This window comes from Triturus cristatus, chromosome 4_2, assembly GCF_964204655.1.
Source record: "Triturus cristatus chromosome 4_2, aTriCri1.1, whole genome shotgun sequence".
NCBI classification, from domain to species: domain Eukaryota; kingdom Metazoa; phylum Chordata; class Amphibia; order Caudata; family Salamandridae; genus Triturus; species Triturus cristatus.
This window is the reverse complement of record NC_140586.1, coordinates 190,833,099-190,857,936: the sequence shown is the minus strand read 5'-3', so window position 1 is coordinate 190,857,936 and position 24,838 is coordinate 190,833,099. Positions and strand designations below refer to the sequence as shown.

At 43.9% G+C, this 24,838-nt stretch overlaps 1 protein-coding gene across 1 annotated transcript in view; it reads left to right on the top strand.

Moving 5' to 3' along the window:
• The window catches only part of LOC146833347 (heme oxygenase 1-like), a 61,230-nt gene that overhangs the window by 19,795 nt on the left and 16,597 nt on the right, over nt 1-24,838 (top strand). Inside the window, exons 3-4 of the mRNA XM_085600064.1 lie at nt 8,827-9,318; nt 10,126-10,234. Coding sequence (XP_085456190.1) covers nt 8,827-9,318; nt 10,126-10,234 — 601 coding nt within the window. The remainder of the gene's footprint in view (nt 1-8,826; nt 9,319-10,125; nt 10,235-24,838) is intronic.

The window sequence follows — 24,838 nt, the reverse complement described above, 5'->3', positions numbered from 1 at the left end:
CATTGGCGTGGGTCTCCCTTCCATTTTTCGCTGTTGTTTTTGCTGGTAATAGATGCTCTGGACGCTGTGCCACTGCCATTCATTGCCACAGTGCAAATGCTCCCTGTGTAAAGATGACATGTGAATTGGTATATCCATGATTGGCTTATTTGGTTTACCTGTTAGTCCCTAGTAGTGTGGCCTGTGTGTGCCCAGGGCTGGTAAACCAAATGCTGCTGGTGGGCCTGCAGCACTGTTTTGCGCCACCCACAGAAGCAGCTTGTAATGTGTGTCTCAGACCTGCCACTGCAGTGTCTGTGTGCAGTCCAGAACTGCCATCTTGGCTGTGAAGTGCACCCACTTTCCAGCCCCTGAACCTTCCCTTGGCATCATGTAAGCCACCCCTATGGTATGGTGCATTGTATGTGTAAGGTAGGACATGCTCTGATGTGTGTAGCATGTCCTGGTAGTGAATTACACCCAATTTCGTTTTTCACTACTGTAAGGCTTTATATTCTGTGTTTGAAAATACCACTTTTAGAAAGTAGGTATTTTCTTGCCTAAGCCTTCCAGTGTGCTCTGTTGTTATGTGTATTGGCTGTCTGGTTTTGGAAGGACAGGGCAGGCTGAGTCAGACCTGGGTTGAATAGAGAGATCTGCATTGGAGTATGGGGAGGGGTAGCTCCTGGACCTGAATAGGGCTGTGCCTGGCAAGGTGAATGCTGGCTCCACCTCCCACTGTGCGTCTGATGGCAGAGCCCCTCTTTCTGAAAGGAAGGATGCAGCCTGGTAAACAAAGTGCTCCAGGGCTGGGCAGAACTGGTTCTGGCTGGGTTCAGTGACTTGTGACTGTTTAGAACAAAGACTTTTGGGGTATAAATATCTGTGCTGAAACCAATTGGTATTGCTCCTGGACAACAAGAAGAACCTCTGTCCGTGTAACTGAAGGAATCTGCAGGAGAGGACTGTCCTTGTGCTTGTGTGCTGTTTCTTGGACTGGCCTGCAGTGGTTACTACTGGACTTGGAAGAAGAGGAAAATGACTTTGAAGGAACTTTTATTTTCGCTACAGCAATCACCCAAGGGCTAGAAGAGAGCTAGCCTCCTGCTGGAGTCTCAGGCACATCAGACTCCACCACCAGCCTCCTGTTTCCTCCCAGCGAGGATTTCTATCTGCGGGTGAGGCTCCTGTGAGTTCCAGGGCCTCTAGTTCTACTGTGGAGAAGAGAGTGCTGAAAATCATCGCTAACGCCCGTTAGCGAGCCGCTGCAGCTGAAGAGCGTAAGGAAAATCGTCGCTCTGCTGCCGCCGAGTTTTTTTTTTTTGTTGCTGTGCTACAGAATCCAGGTATCTTGTGAGTAAAAGGGTCGCAGAGACCACTGCCTTGAACTGAACTCCTCTTTGCACATTTTGAACTATTTTTGCAACCTTTCAAGAGTAACCCTATTTTCTAGTATTGTGGATTTTTTACTGTTATTGGTCTTGTGTTAAGCCTATATATAAAGATACTTATTTTTATAACTACTTGAGTGGTGTCCCTTTGTAGTGTTCTTCACTGTGTTACTGTATATGGTCATAAATGCTTCACACACTGCCTCTGAGATAAGCCTAGCTGCTCGTGCTACGTTACCACAGGGTTGAGCAGGGGTTATCAAAGGGTGTAGTCTGCTTACTCTGACTTAGGAAGAAGGGTCCCTACTTGGACAGTGGCCAGCCATTGCCAACAAGAGACCCCTATTTCTAACAATTTGAAAAGAAAGTTGGCAGGGTAATGGTTTGATTAATGTGAAAATCCAAAATAACTTTGGTTAAGAATTTGGGATGAGTTGTCATAACTACTTTTTTTGCCATGAAATAATGTGTATGGTTTACGGCAGCATAAATCTTGAACCTGACTAACCCTACATGCTGTTGTGACGGCATCCATACATTTTCAAAGAAATAGGCTGTAATGAGGCTTTATGGATAGTCTTGAAAGGGGCTACCATGAGGCGTGAAAGTAGGACATTCAATTTCCAAGGAGGAGGACAGTGTATTGGGGGAAATACTTTCTTGATTCCTTATAAGAAGTTATTAATAACTGGGAATTTGAAAAAAGAGGGCTGTGAAGGACATTTTCTGTAGGCAGCAAAGCTGCCAAATGGACTTTAATAGAAGAAAATCGTAAGCCAGATGTAGCCAAATGAAGAAAGTATAGTAATAAAACTTCTTCTTGGCACGTGGTTGGAATTATTTATGTTCTTATCAGAGCACAAGATACAAAAGATTTTCCATTTGAAAGAATAAGATGTTTGTGTACATGGACATTTTGCTTCTTTTAAAATGTTCATGCATTCTTGCGGTAAATTTAAAGGTCCGCATTGTACGAGTTCAGAAGCCATGCTGCTAAACTCAAAAACGAAAGTCTGGAATGAAGCATCTGACCTCCAAACTTTATGAAAAGGTCAGGTCTGCACGGCAGTCTAATGTGTGGTCATTCTGACATGTGTATGAGATTCGTGAACCACCACTGTCAGGGCTCCTCCAGAGCTATTAAAATCATTCTGGCCTTTAAGTAGGACAGTTTGACAATTACTGCTAGAATCAGGGGTATCGGTGGAAAAGCATAGAGAAATGTGCCAGACCAATTGACCCATAGGACATTCCCTAATGTCCCTGGTTTGTAAAACCTTGAGGCAAAGTCTGAAATCTTTTGTTTTCTGTAGTTGTGGATAGATCTACATGAGGAAACCCCCAGGTGCAGAAGACGTCTTGAACAACTGAGTTATTTAGTACCCATTTGTGATTTTCTTGAAGAATCCTGCTAGGGAAGTCTGCTTGTGCACTCTGGACTCCCAGCAGATGGGTTGCAGTGATCTTTAAGTTACTGTCTCAGGTTTTCCAGTCCTCCACCAAACATTCCAACCAAATCATCCAATCAATATATAGAGAAGCTGCAACCAGAGGTGAACATTCTTCTGCAAAAGCATGCAGTAAAAACCTTTTCCCGTTTTTTTGAGGAGGGTGAAAAAGAAGGGTCCAAAGAATGAATTCAGACCCATATTAGATCTGAAAGTTGAAAACAAAAGGATACAGAAAGAACAATTAAGAATGCCTGCATTACATCAAATGTATCCTCATATCCATCAAGGGGACTGGCTCTGAATTATAGATCTTCAAGATGCTTACTTTCAGATCCTGATAGCCAGAAAGCACCACAAATTCCTGAGGTTTGTAGTAAGACACAAACATTTCCAATACCTTTTGTCTCAAATCAGCCCCCAGAACTTTCTTGAAGGGCACGGCAATGGTCACCACACATCTCAGGAAATTCAGAATATTCGTCTATCCTTATCTAGATGACTGGCTCATAAAGGCATTAGTGCACCAAAAAGCCAACAACATTTTCAAGTTGCTGTTTCGACTCAGTCGATTAGATCTACACATCAGTCACCAGAAATCGGTTCATCACCAGCTTAGCCTCTTCATTACCTAAGACCAACTAGCGAGGCCATAAAGGCAAAATGTATCCTTTGGAGGAGAGGTATCTGAGCTCAATGGCATCCTGCATATTTTTGAAGCCAAAAGCCTGTCTCCACATCAGACCGCTACAAGAGTGTCGGGAAGATCAATGGAGTCAATACTCAGGAAATTAGTAAGACAAGTTCACCCTTTCCCTTAAAGCGAGACTGTCTCTTGAATGGTGGTGGTAGTTGAAAAATCCCCTACAAGGAATGCCCTTTCATTAGGAGGTTCCATCACAAACATTAGTGGCTGATGCCTCTTTTTCAGGTTGTGGAGTCCCCATGGCTAATGTTCAAATACAAGGAAAGGTGGTTCACAAAAGAAATGACTTACCATATCAACTTTCTGGAGCTAAGAGCTGTTCTTTTGGCCCAAAAGTCCTTCTGGCCATCCTTCAAGTCGGAATACCTCCTTGTTCAGATGGACAAGACAACAACGATGTACCATCTGAACAAAGAAGGAGGAACAAAGTCCAGAACCTCATCACTGGAGGCCCAAACAATATTGCATTGGTTGCTGGCCAGGAACCATTTTGAACAATATTCAGCACCCAAGCGTCTTTTGTGATAGAATTCCACTGTTTTAGGTATTTGGTAATACTTTGCGCTACATAAGTGGGTAACACTAGAGGGGGAGCAGACGCTCTTTGTTTGGAGCCTGCAGGTTTCCCTGCTTGAGTAATTTGGTGACTACCCCTTCCTTTTGGTTGACATCTATGAAGTTGCTGAAAACGCCTTTGTTGCGGTTGTTGTTGGGGGCCTTGACCCCCACTGACAGTGTTGAAACTCTGAGGGTCATAACGGTCTCATAAGGGCTGTAAGGATGTTTTCTTTGCTCCCTACTTTTTTTATATACAACTGCTTTCAACGTTTCCATTTCTGTTTTCATGCAAGACATTTCTTCCTCTGTATGACTTCCAAATAACGTGGCTCCAGAGAAAGGGAAGTTGAGGATTCTCTGTTGAGCTTCTTGCTTCAGAGCTGTCAAACAAAGGCAATAATATCTCCTGAGAGCTGAGCTGTGGCAATAACTATGAGCTGCTAGCATGGAATAATCGACAGCGGCGCTGATTATCTGGTTGGCGATCATCATGCCCTCATTCATGATTTCTGTAAAGTCTTCTCTGAAGGCCCTTGGTAGATCATCCACTGATTGTTGCAGGCAGTCTCATAAAAACCTTTCATATCTGCCGTGGAAGGCTGAAGGGCTTACAGACTTCATATGGGTAGCTGCTTTTCCACATACTTTGCACCCACCTGAGTCCAGTTTTCTTCTTTCTTTATCTTGTGGGACTGTCAATGAAAGGGCTAGTTGAATGGACTTTCCATGCAGCTCAGACTACGATTGAATCAGGAGGAAGATCTAAACAGAGAAAAAATGGGTCCTGCTCAGGAGGTTTGTACTTTTTCTGAAGTCTAGATGGAGCTGCTTTGGCTGGAGCTGGTGTGAGGAAAAGCTCCAGAGCTGGTTCTAGCAATCCTGGAACCAGAGGCACGAGCAGTCTCTAGGAGGAATGTTGGTGAAGGGTTTAAAAAATCACCGACATTAAAGCTTATGGGGCAGGCAACGAATGTCCAATTTGGTAGCTCCTCCTATGAGTACTTCTTGTGAGTGTTGATGACATCAATTGGTGAGACTCTTGCCTGAGGAAAGTCAACCAAAGTTGGTGAATACCTTCTGGTGTCAGAAGACGTTGAGCAACATCAAGTGCTCTGGATCTTGACCTTCATCTGGGTATGTGTCTGCATCTAGAGTCTAGACGAGTGCGGTGGTGACGACGTTGTGAAGTTGTAATTGACCACGATGTGTGATGAGATCTAGATCTTGGCTGAGGAGTCTCAGATCTTGGTGGAGAACCTGGAGGCTGCAAAGTGGAAAGAACTTCCAAAGGTGCCTCAGTTTGCAGTGGAGGTGAAGAACGCGGTGTAGGCGCTGAAGGAGCTGTTTGCAGCGATAGACAAGGATGTGGAGAATCTGGAATATCTATTGGCAAAGAAGGTGAGTTTGCACTTGAGTATTCTGAGTCAAAGTGACCCAGTCAGCAGATCAGGATTGTCTTGACGTTGAATGATTTCTCAACGTCAAGTGCTTTTTATGTCTCAACACCGAATGGCTTCTAGACATCAAGTGCCTTCTATGTCTCGATGTCATTGAATCCCTCGACATTGACCGTCTGCATCTCAATGTCAACTGTCACCTTCTCATCAACGTCGACCCAGTTCCTGATGGCGGGCATGCTGCCACTGTACCTTGCCTCAACGTCGATGTGCACGACGTCGAACGGGAACAACGTTGTTTTTGTGGACCTTTTCGGATCGCCGTCTCCAGGAGTTCTTAGAGGGTGGTGGTAGGGCCCTGGTAGAGGATTGTCCCTCTCCTTGCTCACATGAAGTCCCACCTTCAGAAAGCACCTCTTGATGTTTCTGTACTCTTGCGTTCCATGTAGGCAAATCTTGTCCCTGTCCTCCAGGGTACACCTGGAAAATGTCTGGCAGTGATTACAATTGTCAGGAATGTGACTGGCAGGAAGACAGAGAATACACAGATCATGAGGATCTGATTCTGCCTTTTTTCTACCACAGGCAGGTCATTTGGCCAACAAATATGGCATTTTATGTGCCTTAAAAAAGAATTTTCCAGTCAGAAAAAGACAGAGAAATACTCTAGGCCAGTGGTTCTTAACCTGTAGTCCGAGGACTCTTAGGGGTCCGCGACTCCTACTCACGAGGTTCAGACTGTTTAGAAGATTAAAAATTATTAAAAGATTAATAAAGTACATATACTTAACAGAGCAAAAGTTAAAGTTTTAAAACACTCTGTAAATGTGAAGGAAATTGAAATTGGAAGCTAAAAATTAAATTGGTATACTTATCTTGATTATTGGGAGCAGCACAGGTAAAGTGAACGGAATTCAGTCTTGACCACTGATGGCCTCAATTGATGCAGCACAGGTATGCGCCAACAAAAAGAGAGCATGCATTAGGAGCAAAAAAAATGTAATATGGCAGAAATAATTTATTTGGTCCTGGAGCTAGGCTATTCAAATTTGCCAAGGGTCAACACTATAAAGCAGATATCTTAAGGTCAGGCTCACAATGGAGTCCTGACAAAAGTATTAATAAAGAAATCTGAAGATAAAATAAAAGGATTGCTTTTGCACTGCGCAGGTGCCTTCACTTTCTTCCTATGGAATGCAGGAAGACGGTGGTCCATACGCTCGTCACCTCTCAGTTGGACTACGCCAACAGCCTCTTCATTGGTCTCCCTGACTATCTTTTGTGGAGACTTCAAAGGATCCAAAGTGCTGCTGCAAGACTTATTAGAAATGCGCCCTTACGGTATCACATTACCCCCCATCTGCAAAGCCTACATTGGCTGCCGGTTAAAAAAAGAGTGATGTTTAAGGCTCTAGTCCTTGCCCACAAAGCACTCATAGAGGTTGGTCCTCTCTATCTGAGACGTAGGCTCCAAAAATATCAGAATGCTAGAACTCTTCGTTCCAGCAACCTGAATCTCCTAGCCATTCCACGCTTTAGGAAAGTAAGGTTAGGGGGAAGAGCCTTTGCGGTAAAAACAGCCACGCTCTGGAATCTGATACCTAACCCCCTGCGTCGGATAAAGGAGGAACTTCCTTTTAGAAAGGCCTTGAAAACTTGGTTGTTTGGCCTTTCTGCTACCCTCTAACTCCCTGTTTCTCTCTCCTGGTCTATCACCCTCCCTGGATGGATGCCAGCGCCGGGACACCTCCGTTGGAGGTAGCTGTCGCGCTCTACAAATGCTAATAATTATGTATATAGTTTATTTATAGGGTAAGAATTTAATGTGTGATGATTCAGGGTACTTTTCAGACGTAAACGAGTCTTTCCTGTATTGTAGTGCAATCACATTCTAGGAACATAATACAGCACTAAGCATGATGTAGGACATGTACACTCTTTTAGGTGGTTCCATGATGTGATCGACGAAGTCTAAAAGCAAAACTGATGAAGCAGGCTGACTAAACAAGCCAATGTCAGAAAGGTCTGATGCAAAGACCATTCTGTGTATACAGGAACCAATCGGTCTTGCAGACATCTGCAAAGTCAAGCCAAACCTAAAAGGTGCACATCGTATATTCTTTACCTGCTAAAAAGAGAAATAATGCTCCTCTTAAGCAGTGTTCTGTTTGCATGAATATAAATGAGGTTAACTATAAATACATAAATCCGAAAAATAATATTTTACGTAATTTGAAATGATATCTTATGATATATTTATATTGTCTTTGCCCTTTATCAATTTTCTGGAAAATTCTTATTTACCTCTCTCGTTTACTTTCGCAAAAACATTACTTATCCATCCATTGGGAATGTATAGATTTCAAGTGTTTTCATTCAACGAAAATAATTTTAAAGTGTGCAATTCACCAGAGCTTATGTGCTGTTTTAAAACAGCTGACTCGTACAAATAAACTTGTTTATGAACAGGTTATTTAAAGTAATTGTTTGTTTCTTGATTGCTTGATAAAGCAATATTTCCATTTGCTTGATTGAACATTTTACAAGTAGGGGAAGAGGTATTAGAAAACCTTTAAAAATGCTTGAGCAAAGCTTTTAAATCAGAAACTTGCTTAGTACGTACAGCCAAATCAACCATGCTTTGGATTATGTATTGTTTATATTATGCATCCATTTAAAAGTCTCAATTCTATTTGATTAGGGCAATTTGATGACCATTTTGTCCTCAGGTGCTCACCGATATGGCCTGTACAATCACGGTCCCAAGAATTCACATATGTTTATTTGTACGGGAGATGGGTCTCTCTTCTTCTCCTTTTTTAATAGGATGCTCAGATACTATGTTTTATATTAGTTTCCCAAGTTTGAACAGAAATCACACTAATACTGCGAGCCTCATCATAATTCACAAAAGCATATGCTATAATTCTATATTTAAAACATTTCAAAAAAGTACTACCTATTTGTTGTACAAGTAAATCCTCTTGGCTCTCCCTGTAGCTTTTTGGCACTCCAGTGGTGTTTCTAAAATTTTACTTTGAATGGATCTTGCGTGCCATCATTTAATGCTCTTAGTTGTATTTGTGATGTCGTTAGACATGGTCTGCTGCTTCTCCTTGTATCTGATGGCTTGACTTCCACCCTCCGTCTCATGGTCTCACTTAATGCTGCTGCTGTTATCCATTTATAGCAAAAACTGATCTTTGTTGAGTCTGACCATTTATGGTTTGTCTTTCATCTCATGCTCTCAAATGCAGCTGGTGATATTGTCCTTCTATATCAAGTATTGGTTTTTGTTGTATCTGATGGTTTAGCAACTATCTTTAATTTCTTGATTTCGATTGCAGCTCGTGATGTCATCCTTGTATTTCGTCTACGATGCTTTGGAGGAGGAGATTGAGCGTAACAAGAGTCACCCGGGTTATGCTCCTGTCTACTTCCCTGTCGAATTGCATCGCAAAGCAGCGCTGGAGCTTGACCTGGAATACTTCTATGGACCACAGTGGAGGCAAGAGATCCCCTGCCCCAAGGCCACCAGGAAGTATGTGAACAGACTCCATCATGTAGGCCAGCACGAGCCCGAGCTTCTGGTAGCCCATGCCTACACCCGCTACTTGGGGGACTTATCCGGTGGGCAGGTGCTTAAAAAGATTCCTCAAAAAGCCCTGAGGCTGCCTACTTCCGGTGAAGGATTGGCCTTCTTTACATTTGATGGGGTTTCGAGTGCCACAAAGTTCAAGCAACTGTATCGTGCTCGCATGGATGCCATTGAAATGGATGACTGCACCAAGAGAAGGGTGCTGGATGAAGTGAAGAAGGCGTTCCTGCTCAATGTGGAGGTGAGTGAGGAGTATGTGTGAATATTGTGTGATGGGGAATGGTGAACGTGGGCCTTCTTCCTTGACTAGCGGAGCGCTGACATTGCTACAGCTTCATTGCCCAACATTTACTGACCTCAAGCTGAGCTCTCCCAGCATTACAGGATCCTTGGATAGCATGTGACTCACACCAAGCTTGCTCTCCTAGCACTGAAGCCTCAATGACCGCTACTCACGGACACCAAGCTGAGCCCTACAGCTCATGTGCCCCTATTCATTGACACCAAGCTAAGTACGACAGCCTCAGGGGCCCACGCTCGCTGACACCGAGCTCAGCCCGCTCTGTATTACTGCCTCATGGGCCTCCTACACTCCATGACACCAAGGTGAATCAATGCCAGTGTTACAGCCCCCAAAGGGCGATACTGACTGACTCCTAAATGTGCTCTCCAAGTACTACAACTCCACGGACCCCAATTCACTGATACCAAGCTTAGCTCTTCCATTAATACAGCTTCTGGGTCCACATACTTGCAGACACCTGTCTGAGCTCTCTCAGTACTACACTCTCAGGCGGTCAGGCTCACTATCAACTACCTGACCTCTTGTGGTACTGCTCAGAGCCCTCCTCACTGACAGCACACTTCAACTTCATGACCTCACATTCACTGGTAATGTTCAGAGCTCTGTAGACTTTCCCTGCGCCTAATTGTGGATCACTCTTCTGATCATACATTGACATTTTACTAAGGGATACGTTTAGTGGAGTGGACTCTCCACCGTCTCTGGCCCCCAGTTTTACTCCCTCATTTCCCTCCTCGCTTCCAGGTCTTCGAAGAGCTCCAGGAGAAGGTTTCTGACTTGACAAAGAAAAATGTCCGTCTCATCCAGGAAGAGCCCGAACTGTACAAGAGAATTCCTTCTGGTATCTCTAACGGTAAGGCCCTTACAGCAGGCGGGTAGACACACATAAAAATAGCAGCCTACATATGTAGCTGGATGTGTCAGCGCCTTCCATGCAGCTGAAGGAAGGGCGCCCATCAACCACAAGAGAGCTCCTTGGACATATATAGACTACGTGAACACAACGGAGTAGTCAGAAAAATAAAATACCTCCCACTTTGAGCAACGTGGAACGAAATGTCCTAGCAAAGTGAGCGATCCCGACCCTTTCTATAAAGAGATAGTGGACAGTGTTGCCCAGATGAAAAAGCTTCAGGATGAGGCATTTTACAGCATGATTTGAAAAGAATGTGGCTAAAACTGTACATTTGCCAACGTCAACTTCTTTCTTTCTTTCTCTGATTTATTCTTTCCATTCTTCTCTCCTAATTTCATTCTGTATTTCCATTTTTCTTTTGTTCTGCCCATTCTTCTTTGAGGTTTCTTTAGAGCTCTCTGATCTTCTTTTTATTCATGTTTAATGTTTCTTCCTGTTTTACCTCTTTACTTTCTTTAGTCCCATTCTAACATTCTTGTTTTATTATCTCCTGTACTTCCTTTGCCTCTTCTCTCATCCTTCATTCTTCTTGAATTCCTTCCATTTGCTAAATCTTTATTTTCTTTCCTTCCACCTGTCTCTCATTTCTTCTCTCCAATATGTTATTCTACTTTCAGCGTAACTTTTTTTTTTTTTTAATTGTATTTATTGATTTTTTTAGTAGAAAATACAGTAACAAGAAAACTCCGTCATTTCAAGGACTATTTTCAGCTATACTTTCTTTTTTTCTTCCCATTTTTTATTTCTTTGTTTCTTCCTGCCACCCCTTTTTCTAAGTTTAATTCTTTTCTTTCCGCTCCATTCTTTTTCTCTTTTTCTTTCGCTCCTTTCCATTCTTCTTTTGATTCCTACTTTCTGTTTAACTTTTCTTCTTTCAGGTCTTATTTGAAATTTTCTTCCCCTCCTTCAAGCTATTTAGTTGCCTCTAACTTATTTTTTCTGCTATATTCAAAACATTTCTCTTCCATTCTGTCACCATTTTTTACTTTTTTGAATTCTTCCACCCTTTCCCCATCCCACAGTTGTATGACTGTAATTTATCAGTCTTTTCTTCTGCTTTGCAATGACCTGCAAGCCAGAGATGAAAGTTAAGAAAGGACATACAACTATTTAATTTGCTGCAGGTACCCGCTTAAGCTGGTAGAGTGGGGGCTTCGCTATGCCCTTGCGTAAACACGCTGGCAACTGAGCACTCACTAACAAAACTGCTTGGAGGGAGAAATGTTTAGAGCTTGTGTGAGTAGACAGAAACACATAAAGTAGCTGCTCAGAAGAAGTTATTTTTAAATGTGACCTACCATTGGTGTCGAAAAACAAGTACAGGCAGACAAGCTTACGTTTCCAGATATGCAGGTCTGCACTCATGCAAGATCTGGAGCAGGAGGGATCCAGAGTAGGTCTAGGAGCAGTGGCGGTTGCCAGGGGACTGGGGTGATGAGGCAAGGGATGGGGGAGCAGGGAGACAAAATCTACTCACATTGTGCTGCCGGCCCTCCCATTCGGTCCCTTCAGCTGCCTAATTCCGTAGCGATGGAAGCAGGAAGCACACAGGCTCCTCCCCTAAGCCAATCACAACGCTGCAATGCAGTGTTGTGATGAGTCTGAGCTCCATGGTTGGGCACTCAGACGAGGACTGTGAGGCTTTGCATGTTCTTTACCAGGCTGTGCAAAGCAAGCCTGATGGGAAGATGTAAAGGGCGCAGGACTCTTTGGCCGGCCCAAGAGGGCCGGCCAAGCAGTCATGCGCACTTGGAGTGGGCAAACCACTCCTCCCCCGTAACCCTAGCCCCGTCCTGCCATAACCCAGCCTATAGTGAAAAATAAAATGATCATATTATTTTTCCGCTGCACTGCTCTTAAAGCAGTGGGGCGACGCTCCTCCACCTTTGCGGAGGAGCCACCACTGTCTAGGATTCATGCCAGATTATCAGGCTAATCATGGACTATGTAATTGTATCCCATTTAATAACTTAATTGTTGAAAAATATGTCTTAGATGCTATCATACAAATATGCCAAAATTCGGCTTTCCTGAGCCCCCTGCCCTCCAGATTGTGTTCTCTCAGCTGTTGAGCAGTTCCAATACAGTCTATCGAAGGACTGCACCCTGCCGATTTTGTCTCTCCCTGGTCTTGCTTCTCTTCATAGTAGTGCTAAATGTCTGTGGACACAAAATGCTTATGATTAGCTTTCAAGTGAGTTACAGAATATCTAGAACGTTAGTTTCCAGTAAACAGTTATTTCGTACTCTGGATTTTTTGTGTAGTACTTTTACTTCATCCTAAAATGGCCTGAAAGTGTAGAGAAGATGGAGAGACAGTGTCAGACTGGGAACGAAAAGAGTTCCGGGCAACAACATAAAAGTGACCCCCATTACTAAATTAGATAGCTAAAAAAGTATTGGCAAAGCCAATAGGTCTCAGCGATTGGAGAGCTGACGCCTTTGGCAATGGAATTTATCCATAGAGTATTAAATTGGTTAAAACATCTGTTATGTGCTCCACATTGCGACCAAGAACGTTGAATCAAGGTCAAGGCAAAACACAAATTATGAGAAAATAAATCAATTGGGCAATTAGAACTAAAGCTTTGACATTCCTTTTTGAGGACGCTAAACTACATCAGTAAAAAGAAATTCTTTTGTCGGTACTGTTTAGTATGGCAAAAAGAAAAGGCATGATAATGAAGCTGTTGTTGGTTTAGCGTCATTTTGTAGGTCCATGAATGCACCATTATGTGTGTGTGTACAGAGTGACAGAGGCACCTTCATTTTTTAGTGTGACCGAACTAAGACGGTGGGTGCCACTTATAACAAACATGTTCCCAGTAACAATAACTTGCTAGGAAAAAGGGATGCTCAATTTGTCATGCTCTCACACAGGTCACGTAATGAAAATAAAACAAATTTGGTCTAAAGAATAATGTCCTTATTATGCAACACTGAAACTTGGGGCATAAAAGTTTTGAAGACTGTATGAATGAAAATGTTTAAATCACTAAAAAAAGCGGCTTCACGGCCGACTTCTATAAAACCTTTCTACCCCAGCTAACGTCAACCCTGAAAAAGGTATTTAACCAAACAGCAACATCAGGGAGTGTCCCACTGTCTATGACAGAAGCAACAATAATAGTTATACTGAAAGAAGGCAAAGACCACCAATTTCCGGAAAACTATAGACCCATATCACTTATCAATGTGGACTGTAAACTATACGCCAAAATCCTGGCGGCCAGACTGAACAAGTTCCTACCCAAAATAATAAGGAACACTCAAGTCGGCTTCACGCGAAACCGTCTGGCGAGCGACAATACATGTCTATTCTGTCATGTACTAGAGCAAGTCTCAACGAGACAGACACCAGCAGTGGCCATAACACTAGATGCGGAGAAGGTGTCGTGGGCTTTCCTAGAACAATGCATGCACAGCTTCAACTTAGGAGATGACTACATCAGAATGACAATGGCCCTGTACCAGACCACCACGGCGTGCATCATGGTAAATGGTTCACTCTCTAAAACGTTCAAACTCCAACAGGGAACCAGACAAGGGTGCCCGCTCTCACTGTCACTCTTCCTCCTGGCTCTTGAACCCCTAATTAAAGACATAAAATTGAACGAAAACATAAGAGGGATCAACTTTAAGGGAGTGGTCATAAAACTGGCAGCCTACGCGGACGACATCCTAATAATGACAGAGCAGCCCAAGGTTTCAATAAAAGCGCTAATGTCCACGATAAAAGAATACTCAGAACTCTCGGGTACAAGCTTAACAATGAAAAATCTGAGTGCAAGCCATTAAATATCTACTGCACTAGGGAAGTGCTGGGAGACTCAGGATTGGCCTGGCAGACAAACCACATCAAATACTTAGGGATATTATTTGGCAGTGACCTAATAACCACAATACGGCACAATGAGAAACTCCTATTGGTAAAGATAAAGAAACAATTAGAAGCCTGGTCACCTAAATTTATGACATGGTGAGGGCGAATCGAAACATTAAAAATGATGATCACACCTCTGATAAATTATCTGTCAGGCATGCTCCCCATCTTCCTAACAGAGGACTTCCAACAAAAGATATATAAAATGTGCACCAAATTCCTTTGGCGCGACAAGAAAGCGTGGATTAGTATAAAAAAACTAAGATTACCAAAAATGCAAGGGGGGGTGAACCTAGCAGACTTCAAGCTCTTCCAACTAGCTTTCCTAGCTAAACAAGGCATACAGTGGGTAGATCAGACACCAGAATACACACCGGTGTGGTTTCAGGTAGAAAAGGCCATTCTGAACAACTTAAACCCACTAGCCCTACTAACAACAAACGCATACCCATACGCGAACAATCCAATACTGAGGAATACCAAGATAGCTCTCTTAAAACTTGAATCAAAAATAGAGGTCAGCATCAAAGGCTCCAAATCAGAAGCATTATGGATGAATAACAATATTAAATACAAGGGGAAAACCCTCAGATTTGACACATGGATAGTAAAGGGCATCTCACACCCATACCAACTAGAAAAAAAAGCAACACCAATTACATTCTCTGAACTGAAGACATTCCACTAACTAGAAGACCTAGATCTGTACAGATTTCCAAAGATAAAGACAGCCATAACAAAATCAAAAATAGTAGACACCGTGCCCTCGATCTTCCAATACGTTGCAAGCATAAATAAATTAGGCCACCAAGCATCAAAACTTTACAAAACACTACGACCCCTCAAGTCCGAACTCGACAATAAAACAAAGGGATACTGGGATAAACTTATACACCCCCGCTAAACGAACAGGAGTGGGAAAGGATGTGGGCCTCAGCCACCCGAAATAAGATCACCCCAGTCCTAGCCCAAACCAAACTATGGCTGCTACACAAAACATTCTGGACCTCAGCCCGCCTACACACACTAGGCCTCAGAGATAGCCCACTCTGCTGGAACTGCAGCATGGGGAAGGGGGAGCTGGAACACCTGGTCTTCCAATGCCCAACACTCAAGAACTCTTGGGATAGGGTGTTTGACTTCATAAACAATGTCTTTAAGTGCAAGATTACAAGGAATTTTGCCTCACTCACCACGGCGTTCATTCGAAGAGACCTCCTCACAGAGGGAGAGAGAGAACTATTGGACCTACCCTTGACAGCAGCAGTCAAACTGGTGCTAACGAACTGGAAGGACACCTCAAAAACATCCTACAAGAGCTGGCTTAACTGGGTCATCCACCTCAGGGGAGCAGATAACCTGGCGGTGCAATACCCCCCATGGAAAGCGTCATCCAGAGGTCTATGGGAAGTTCTGGACAAAGCCCTGGTCCCGTACGAGCCACCATAAGAAACAGCTCTGATCAAGAGACCTGTCAAGAACTAGAACAAAACGGCGACCAACCCAAGAGGGTATATACAGTTGTATCTCTGTCCTATCCTCCTCCTCGACTTATTCCAATCTTTCCTGTACTTTCCTACCTTACGCCCTATTTCTTCATATATAATAAATATAGCCAGCAATGGTGGACCCGACCGAAAAGGTACTCTATACTATTTTTTTTTATACCATGTTAGTTCCCGGCGAACCCGGATAACAAATGTATGTATGTATGTATAAAAACGTATAAAAATAAAAGAAAAAAGAAAATGTTCAAAAAGGGTCACGCTAAAACTGCATCTTTTCTTACAAAGAAGACAGCCTGAGGTGGGCTGGTTGTTTAATGGGCCTCGGAGAAGTAGTAGTTGAATGCCAAATCACAAGGCGGTGTTGAATTTGCAGTGCGTCGGCAAATAGAAGTCTTTCATTTGCCATGTTTTTGGTGGACTCAATACCCTTTCAGTTAAATAGGAGAAAATGCACTTTTCAAAATAGGCCTTTGTCGTTACCCTCTCTAATTGATCATTTAAAACAATCCATTCCACTTGTTAAAACAAACCAGTCACTCGTTTTAAACAACGAAGCCAACTGCATGTCATAACAATATGAAATAGCAATTAAGACATACTCTGTTAGTCTGACTCACTGGAAAAAATAAGGCTCAAAACAAGAACATTATAAAATCAACTTTTACACCATGGCACACCCGATGTGCTGGCTGCATGTGAAATATCATGTTATTTATGTTAAAAAAAATAAAAACTATGTAAAAAGGAGGCTTTTGCCTCCATGCGAGCCTCAACAGACAATGAAAGGAAACGCCATTTTCATAAAATTGAAATTCAGATGTGGCTGGAAGCGGGAATAATAAATAACGTTCTAAGGACCCAACATGTACGGAAAATTATTAGCAAGACTATATATTTTGATGCAGATGCCGGTACTTATCAAACTTACCTGCACATGCACTAGATAAAATGAGTTGTGGGAGTGGAAAAATAAAGCTGAGGGTAAAACTAGATGGTGGCTCTAAAAGATCAGGGGGGAGGGTGGGGGCAACTGGCATGTGGCATAGTTGCAGAAACGAAACGCCTACCGCAAAACGTTACTCCCACATAGGACCTACTCATCCCAGTCCTTATTATAGTGAGGCGATCCGCCTCCGGACAGGCCATTTAAAATGCTAGTCTTTCTTTTATTATTACTATTTATTGGAAGGGGGAACAGGACTGGGACAAGGAGGACCTTAATCAAGGTAATGAAGATTACCAGTAAGTAACAACACATTACCCCCTAATAGGACCTCCTCATCCCAGTCCTTACAATAGTGAGGATCTCACAAACCAAAACACCAAGAAACAGCATGACACCAAGGATCCATGCTGAATACGAAGTTTAATCAAAAAAAGTGTAAGACAAAGCTGCGTTCAGAACACCAACAGCAAAATTGTCCACAGAGACATGTAATACATCGATGCGCTATTGTTTGATAAATGTATGATGCGACTGCCAGGTAGCCACTCTACAAATCTCCGGGATAGAGACACTAGCCGCCTCAGCTCAGGAAGTGCACACAGACCGAGTGAAGAGCCCCTGGACCCGAGTCGGAGGAGCCAGACCCACCGACTTATAGGACGGGCAAACTGCCAAGCGCACCCACCAACTGATGGTAGATGTAGACACCTTCTTACCCTTAGCTACTCCACAGAGCAGGGAAAACACGAAAGACGAAAGCCCGCTGGCTCAGAGCCAATAGCTGGAAAAAAAATATATTTTATTATCATTTTATTTTTCAGCTGCTGGCTGAGCCAGCGTGTGTAGGGAGGGGCGGGACAGGGCCATGGCAGATGGGGCGGAGTGATGTGTACTGCTAAGTGCGCATGTCTGTTTGGCCATCTGTCTTAGGCCAGCCAAACAGACATGCACAGCTAGGTTTGGAGAAACAGCACAGACTCCCTGTGCCTGAGCGAGCGTTAAACCAGCCTGCTCAGGCCAATCCCTGTGCTGCTGTCATGCTTAATAATATAGCATGAGAGCAGTGTGAGGATTCGATGGGGAGTCTTTGAAGCTGTCCCAGGGAGACTGCTGTGAGCAGGAAACACAGGAGCACCAAGGCACGAGGGGGCCGGCAGCATCAGGTGAGCTTTATTTATTTATTAGAAACTCCCGCACTCCCCCCACATCCCCTCCACCCACACCACCACTTTTTATTTGTGTCGGCCACCACTGCAACGACTATGAGTGATACTTCCTCAGGAGCAAAATTAACCAATGAAGGTGGGGAAAACATATAAATATCAGAATTTACACCCATTTGAGCAACAAGAAACCCTAGGAAGATCTTAAAACTGCTGCAAAGCACCAGAAATGGAAGGGCACTAGGATGTGAGAGAGGCCCCAGAACGGAGCCTGACTCACTGACGCTCAACTCAACTTTGTGCAGACAGTGACTGCATTGCAGAGCTCAGCTCAGGTGCTATAACTTTACTTGCAGGCCATAGCTGCCAAGTTTTCAGATTGCTTATGTGTGACATTTACAAGGTTTCCGTACACTTACAAGTGACATCCAACTGTCAAACGTGTGGCCCTTTGAGTGATACTTTCTTGTGAGTTAAACCAAGCAAAGCGTGCATGGAAAGAGATAAATACCAGAAATTAAACACGTTTGAGCAATGAGAAGCTCTAAAAATATCTTTACTGCACAAAACCCCTGAAATGGATTACCATACAGTGCAACTTCTCTTGTATACTGTGTTAAGATAATTTTAAAACCATAACATGCACTTTCACAGTGGTTTTAGTTACAGGCTGGGACGTCATAGCACTGTAATACAGAAGACACTATTCCCCCGTGCAAGGACTCTGATCTCTCTAATTACACACAATACTTCTGCAAAGATTGCATTGACCAACTGAGATTATATAATGTAAAAGAGTGCATTTCCCCTTTTCTTTCCTTGTTTCTGTTCCGTTGTGAGACCTAGGCTGCATTGGCTGCTTGAGCTGTCAAAGTTAAAGCCCATTATGACCTCTGCAAATTGCACCAGATATTTATTTCAAGAGTGGCTATAGTGCAGGGCACCAGAGAACATGGGATACTGACAGCTTGGGTTTTACTTCTGAAAGGAGTTGGGATTTGACACACAACATTCATCTCAAATTATTTCATGTGATTCATTCCCTCTTTGTGGATGGAACAAGTTAACCTAAATCCATGGCTTTTTTGTGCGTTTCAAATGTCTGAAATATAAATTAAGAAAAATATGCCTCACTTTGATGTAAACTAATTGGAATTATGGTCTACTATTGTTAAAACATATGCCTGCAGCGGTCAGAGTGAACTTGAGAGCAGACTCAGAGAGACTCAGTGAGTGACTTCCCCGGGCTGCAGTTCACAAGGGCCTGGGGCAGTGTGTCTGCTCCGCAGGGCGCTGCATTTGTGACGGTCTCAGTGGTGCTTGTGCTGCTCTGCTGGGATGGAGCTGTAGGCACTCTCAGAGGGAGCGTCTCAGTGCTGCTGCAAGTCAACAGCATCAGACTCTGCTGGCTGCAGACATGAAGCCATCAGAGATGTCACTCAGTGACCCCCCTGCGGTCTCTGGCACTAGGCAGCAGCATACCAGCTCCTCTCTTGACTTGACCCCGGGCCCAAGCAATTTAGGAGAAAGTGCATTCACTGCTGCTGCGTGCTGCAAAGGTGGTGGTGTCATCAGTGGCGGCTGTTGACATTTGAAAGTGATGAGGCGTAAAAATAATTGTCCTACTGCACTGTGGCGGGCGAGCGAGCCCGAACAACCTACAGGGGGTTCGGGGAGGTTCTCCCCCTGAGAAAATGTTGACAAAGGGGTGATCAAATGGTGCATTTTCAAGCAAATTTGAGAAATGAAAATAATAATAATAATACATTTAAATGACCTAACACATGAAGTCAAGTTGGAATAAAGTAATTAGAAGTAGCAATGAGAAGTAGACCTTAAAACATGTCAAATAAATTACAGCATGGGTTTTAGTGAAATGTAAGGTGTAATATAATGACTTTCTCAAGTAAACGTGCTGGAGATTAGACTCCCAAAAGAGTTGATATCTTATTTAAATAAGTGCATGGCACACATACTTTGAGATGAGGAGGCATAGTTTAATTCTATAATTTTTCCCTAGGCTGAAGGGCTCATTATTTTTGTATTTTCTAGCATGTCAGAGATGCTATGTGAGCTAACACAGAGTTCACTCGTGTCAGACTCCTACGGTATTCCCACCGGGGAATCATTCACAAGGAATAATTCATTAGTTGAAATTTTTTCATCCACTCCTGTCAGAGGTAAATCCCAGAGAAGAGCCTGTGTCGTATCACCACAACAGTCCTGCTTCTCGTTTCTCTTCAGAGATTCAGTGATGAAGCCGGGCTCATAGCAGCAGCTCAGCGCCTATCGGTCTCAGTTACTGACAGTGCATCGCAAAATGACAGAGCAAAGTTAAACCAGATGATTTTTTTAAAAAGAGGAGACATTTCTCATTAACATTGATTTCAAGATTAAAGTTACAAGTGCTCTCGCTGCCTATCCTCGATACACCATGCAGTATGATGAATGGGAGGGACGACTTAGCGAACATGTTCAAAATTATTTACTTGAAGGTCCTCAATCATCATGAGCTATACCCTCCATTGTTTCTATCTGTCTCTTCCACTGTCACTGTCTGTCTCATCAATCCAATACCTTTCTCTACCATCTCACTACCTGTCTCATCATCACATAATCAGTCTCCTCCATCCCCACTCTCTTTTCCAACATCAATACTTTCTGTTCCATTGCTACTTCTGTTTTTTCTTCTGTCATCACTATTTGTCTCATTTTCCCTATCTTTTCCAACATCACTATCTGTTTTAGCTTTACCTGACTCTTCCACCATCACTTCCTCTCTCCTCCACGATCATTGCATTTTTCTTCCTCAAATACTAGTAGTCTCTTCCACCACCACTTCTATGCTTCTTCGGCATTGCATGTCTCTTCCAAAATCACTGGCTAGCTCTTCCAACTTGGCGTTGTATCTTTTCCACCTCTGCTACTATTTCCACCATCCCTCTAAAGAGTTTTCTTTTTTGAATTGGTAGGTCTAAGTGTGTCACCTCATGCAATATGTGACTTCAGCGAGCCCCAAAGATAAATTAACTCCCAATGAAGTCGGATTTGGGGTTTAAAGAGTTACTAAAATATTGAACCCTACCACCTCCCTTCAAAATGGCTACATATGCGCATTCTGGCTTTATTGGTTGGAGACCAGAGGTATCATGTGGAGTCCATACTATAGGATTAGTGCCTGCTGTGCTTAATTTGTGCCAGTGAATGCAGGTGGTGGGCGCTGGCTTTATTTGTGGGGACTGCAACTTATTTATCATCAACAGGCTTGGCCCAGAGCAAGGGTGATAAAGTCAGATAAGGGAGAAAGACGGAAGTAAAGCAAGATAAGAAAACAGAGACAAGGGGATAAAGCAGGGATGCAAAAGAACCCATGAGTGAGTTAAACAGACAGGAAGTACTGGGTGGTGGAAGGGAGAGACATTAGGTGAAATCAAGAATAGGCAGCATTTGTAGTGGGCAACCCCGGCATGTGGGTGAGCTGGCAGCAGGTTTCGACAGGAACTTTTTTTTGTTTGTTTGTTTTTGCAGTTTTATATCGCGCGAACTCGACCAGAAGGTATCACGCGCTTTACATGATCACCAATTGCATTACAGACGGACATATGCATTTTGATATTGAGTGACTTGTCCAGAATCACGGGAGACTGCGGACTGACTCAACCTGGACCCATGGAACTGCGTGTCAGAGAGATGCAAAGATGCCAAGACAAAACGAACCCATATTCCACAAAATCACCACTGACCTGTTAAAATTGATCTTTCCCAACCTCAAATAGAAACAGACTTCGTAAAATGTATTTCAAGGCTTCAATTGCTGCTAACTAAGCCAGCCTTGGCATCAGAGCGCAGCACATATTTAAGTGATCAGACAACAGGCCCTTACACACAAGCTGAGTAATAATAGCTTAAATCCACTCATCTTCAATCAATACAAGTGTGAAAAACTGGCCAGTCAAAAGGTGTGTGACGTCAGTCCTGTGCTCCGTTCTAAACGAGTAAGATGCAGACCTGCCAATTAAAATAAATATATATTTTTATTTAACTGTGTGAATTTCTGTCAAAGAGGCATTAAACAAAGAAATGTGCAGTGCCGCGGCAGAGAAAAGCTCAATTAACATTTTCTAATACGAGAGTGGGGCCCGCTCTCCATCCCACTGCTTGGCCAGCCTAATCACCGTCAGGCAACACACCTGTTTGACTGTCAGCCTCAAGCAAGCCTACCTCAGCCTGTATAAAAACGTGAAGCGGCGCTCGCAGAGCTACCTGCTGGAAAATTAAATTACTGGCCAATTGAAAGTTTTTGCTTTTATTACAAAACGAATTCAGCCGAGCAACAACTGTAACTAGCCTTCCCTGCATTAAATATGTTCACAGCAGCACACCAAAGTTGGTCGTGCAAAGCCCCTTTGAAAAAACTGCATCATATGACTGGCTGTAGAGAATAGCCGAGATATATATAAGAAATCAAAAAAACATCAAACCTTTTTGTGTTAATAAACTGTTCGATTACCTCCTCACAATGACGTGGCTGTGAACTAAATGGCTTGTCGTAGATAAGACTCAACAATTGACAATAATTTACTTGTTAAAAGTAGTGCAGGTTGTTTTACTTTAACTAACCTACACTAAAAAACATTCTCATGGGATTTGGCTAGTAAGTGATAACAATTCTCTTTGAGGTCACAGAAACCCCTCTCGACAAATTTGCAAATGTCCACTTTCACCTCACCTATGTTAATACCAATGAGTGGCTGAACAAAGTGATGCACCTGACCTGCACAATGACGCCGTCAGACCAGGCATCCTGTCTTCCGTGGTTTTACTCCCCCATAAGAACAACATTTCAAGTGCTCAGTGACAAAGGCCTGCCAGAAATGCTCCATGGTCAATCGCGGCCGGCATGACGGGCGGGTGGAAATGGGGTCATCGCGGGGGATGGGCGGAGGCGGGAGGGGTTTCATTAAAATAAAATAAAACTCACGTCCCTCGCCGCCTCAGCTCCTGGCCGGGTCCCGACTCCTGCCATCCCACGTTTTCCTGTAGCTGTTATCAGGCAAGCCACCCACAGGCAGCTTGCCTCCCCTCCGCCAATCAAAACGCTGCAATGGCAGCATTATGATTGGTGCGGTGCATGCACACAGCGCCCCAGCCAGACGCCTAATGGGAGGCCCTTTTCTCTATGTAGGCTGCATGAGGCCTACATAGAGAAAAGGGAGAGTGCGCATGACTGCTTTGGTCGGCCCCAGGGCCGACCAAAGCAGTCAGGGCCCACAACAGTAGGCAAGCCACTCCTCCCCTGCCCTCGAGCAGGACCACCCACCCGCCTGCCCACAACCAGGCACTTCTGCTTTCTCGCACTGAAACATAAAATGGTAGTTTTACCAATTTATGTTTCTGCTTCTCGCACTGCGAGAAAGCAGTGGGACAACTCCCCCACGCCCCCAATGGAGGAGCCTCCACTGCGAGTGGCACTGTCTGCAAGTGACAGCAATTCTGTTATCACCAACTCAGGAGCAGTCAGTGCCAGGCACACCGATATTTACCAACAGTAACCAGCCGCATATTTAAAAGTGTGATTTCAGATGTGTGTTGCCTGAGCCTTTCTATCATCATCAATCTTAGTTGTTGTATGACAATTGGTGTCAGTAGAATAAATATGCTACTCAGCGCGCGCTATTAAAACGCACATTTTATTAGAAAATCAGACAATACCTCACCCCACCAGGCACTTAATCTTTGCAAAGCAGGCAAGCACGAAAATTCCGTACGGCCGCTCGTGTCAGTAACGAGGAGCAGGATTCTTCTGCAGCGATGCTGGGCATTTAGGGCGACTCAGCTGCACAGACGAGACTGTGGTGTGCTCTGGTGGTGCCTAGGTTGAGAAACCACTCTCCAACGGTGGCTGCCGCACGGTTGGTAGTTCCATCTCAGCTGGTCGCCGGGGCAGTGACGGCGGGTCGGGTCCAGTCACCCGGAATGATCATTATTTCGAAAGATTTACCCGAGCTGCGCAAATGTGAAAATAAGAACACCATTTACAGGCCTGTTTAGAGAAACGGAGCGGAGCTCAAAGCCAGTGAAAACAGGACTAACCGTGTGAATTGCTTTTACAACAAAGAAAAAAGTAGTTAAGATGCTAAAATGCTGAACAGTGGATTGATACAGTACTTGGCCCCTGCTCTCAAGGAGTGTAAAACACAGGAAGAGGCATGACAAATGCATGTCATTGACAAATGGTGAGTAAGAATAGGAGAGCTATGCCGGAGCCAGAAAATGGAAAGCCTATTGGCCGGCTCAAGCCCACAAAGTATATAGAACATGTCTCTTCGAGACAGCGCATGCGTTGTCTAGAGCCGAGACCAATAAATGTGGCCCATGTATGTAAATTGGGGCAGTTTCGAACTTGTAAAGACATGATGTATAAGTCTTTTGCAAGGTAATCAAGATAGTAGGAATTTGAGCTTGCTACAGGCAGTGTTTATTTTAATATCAGGGAAATTAACAGTAAACACCGTCCCAATGGACCATAAAACAGGTCCATATCCAACCCAAAAAAGTGGCCCACAAACTCACTTCTCAGAACGGCCCATGGGGCACTGCCCGATAATCTTATAGGTGGAGGCGAGTCCGACACTGCAGAGAGGTAGAAAGATGAGACTACTGGGAACAAGACAGAGGGAATGAACAGAGGCCCACACCTGAAAGGATCAACATCTTAAATGGCGCCAAGGCCAGGGAACTTGGGTCCCAGAGGCATGGGCGTCTGCAGGTGGGGGCAAGGAGGGGCGTTTGCCCCCCCCCCCCCGGATCACCCGGCCCGCCATACTGGGGCTGTGGTGCCATTCTTTTTTGTAACGCTGTCCCAGCACTTGCCGTGACACTAGAATGGATGGATCTTTTAATTTTGTGAGCAGGCCTCTTCATTATGTATTTTAGGCCAGCAGCACCATATCCCTATCATGACATCATGATGAGTGCTGCGCCACTTATATTACGCTGTAAAGAACCTCGCATAAGGTCAAGGACAGCCCCCCACAGTGG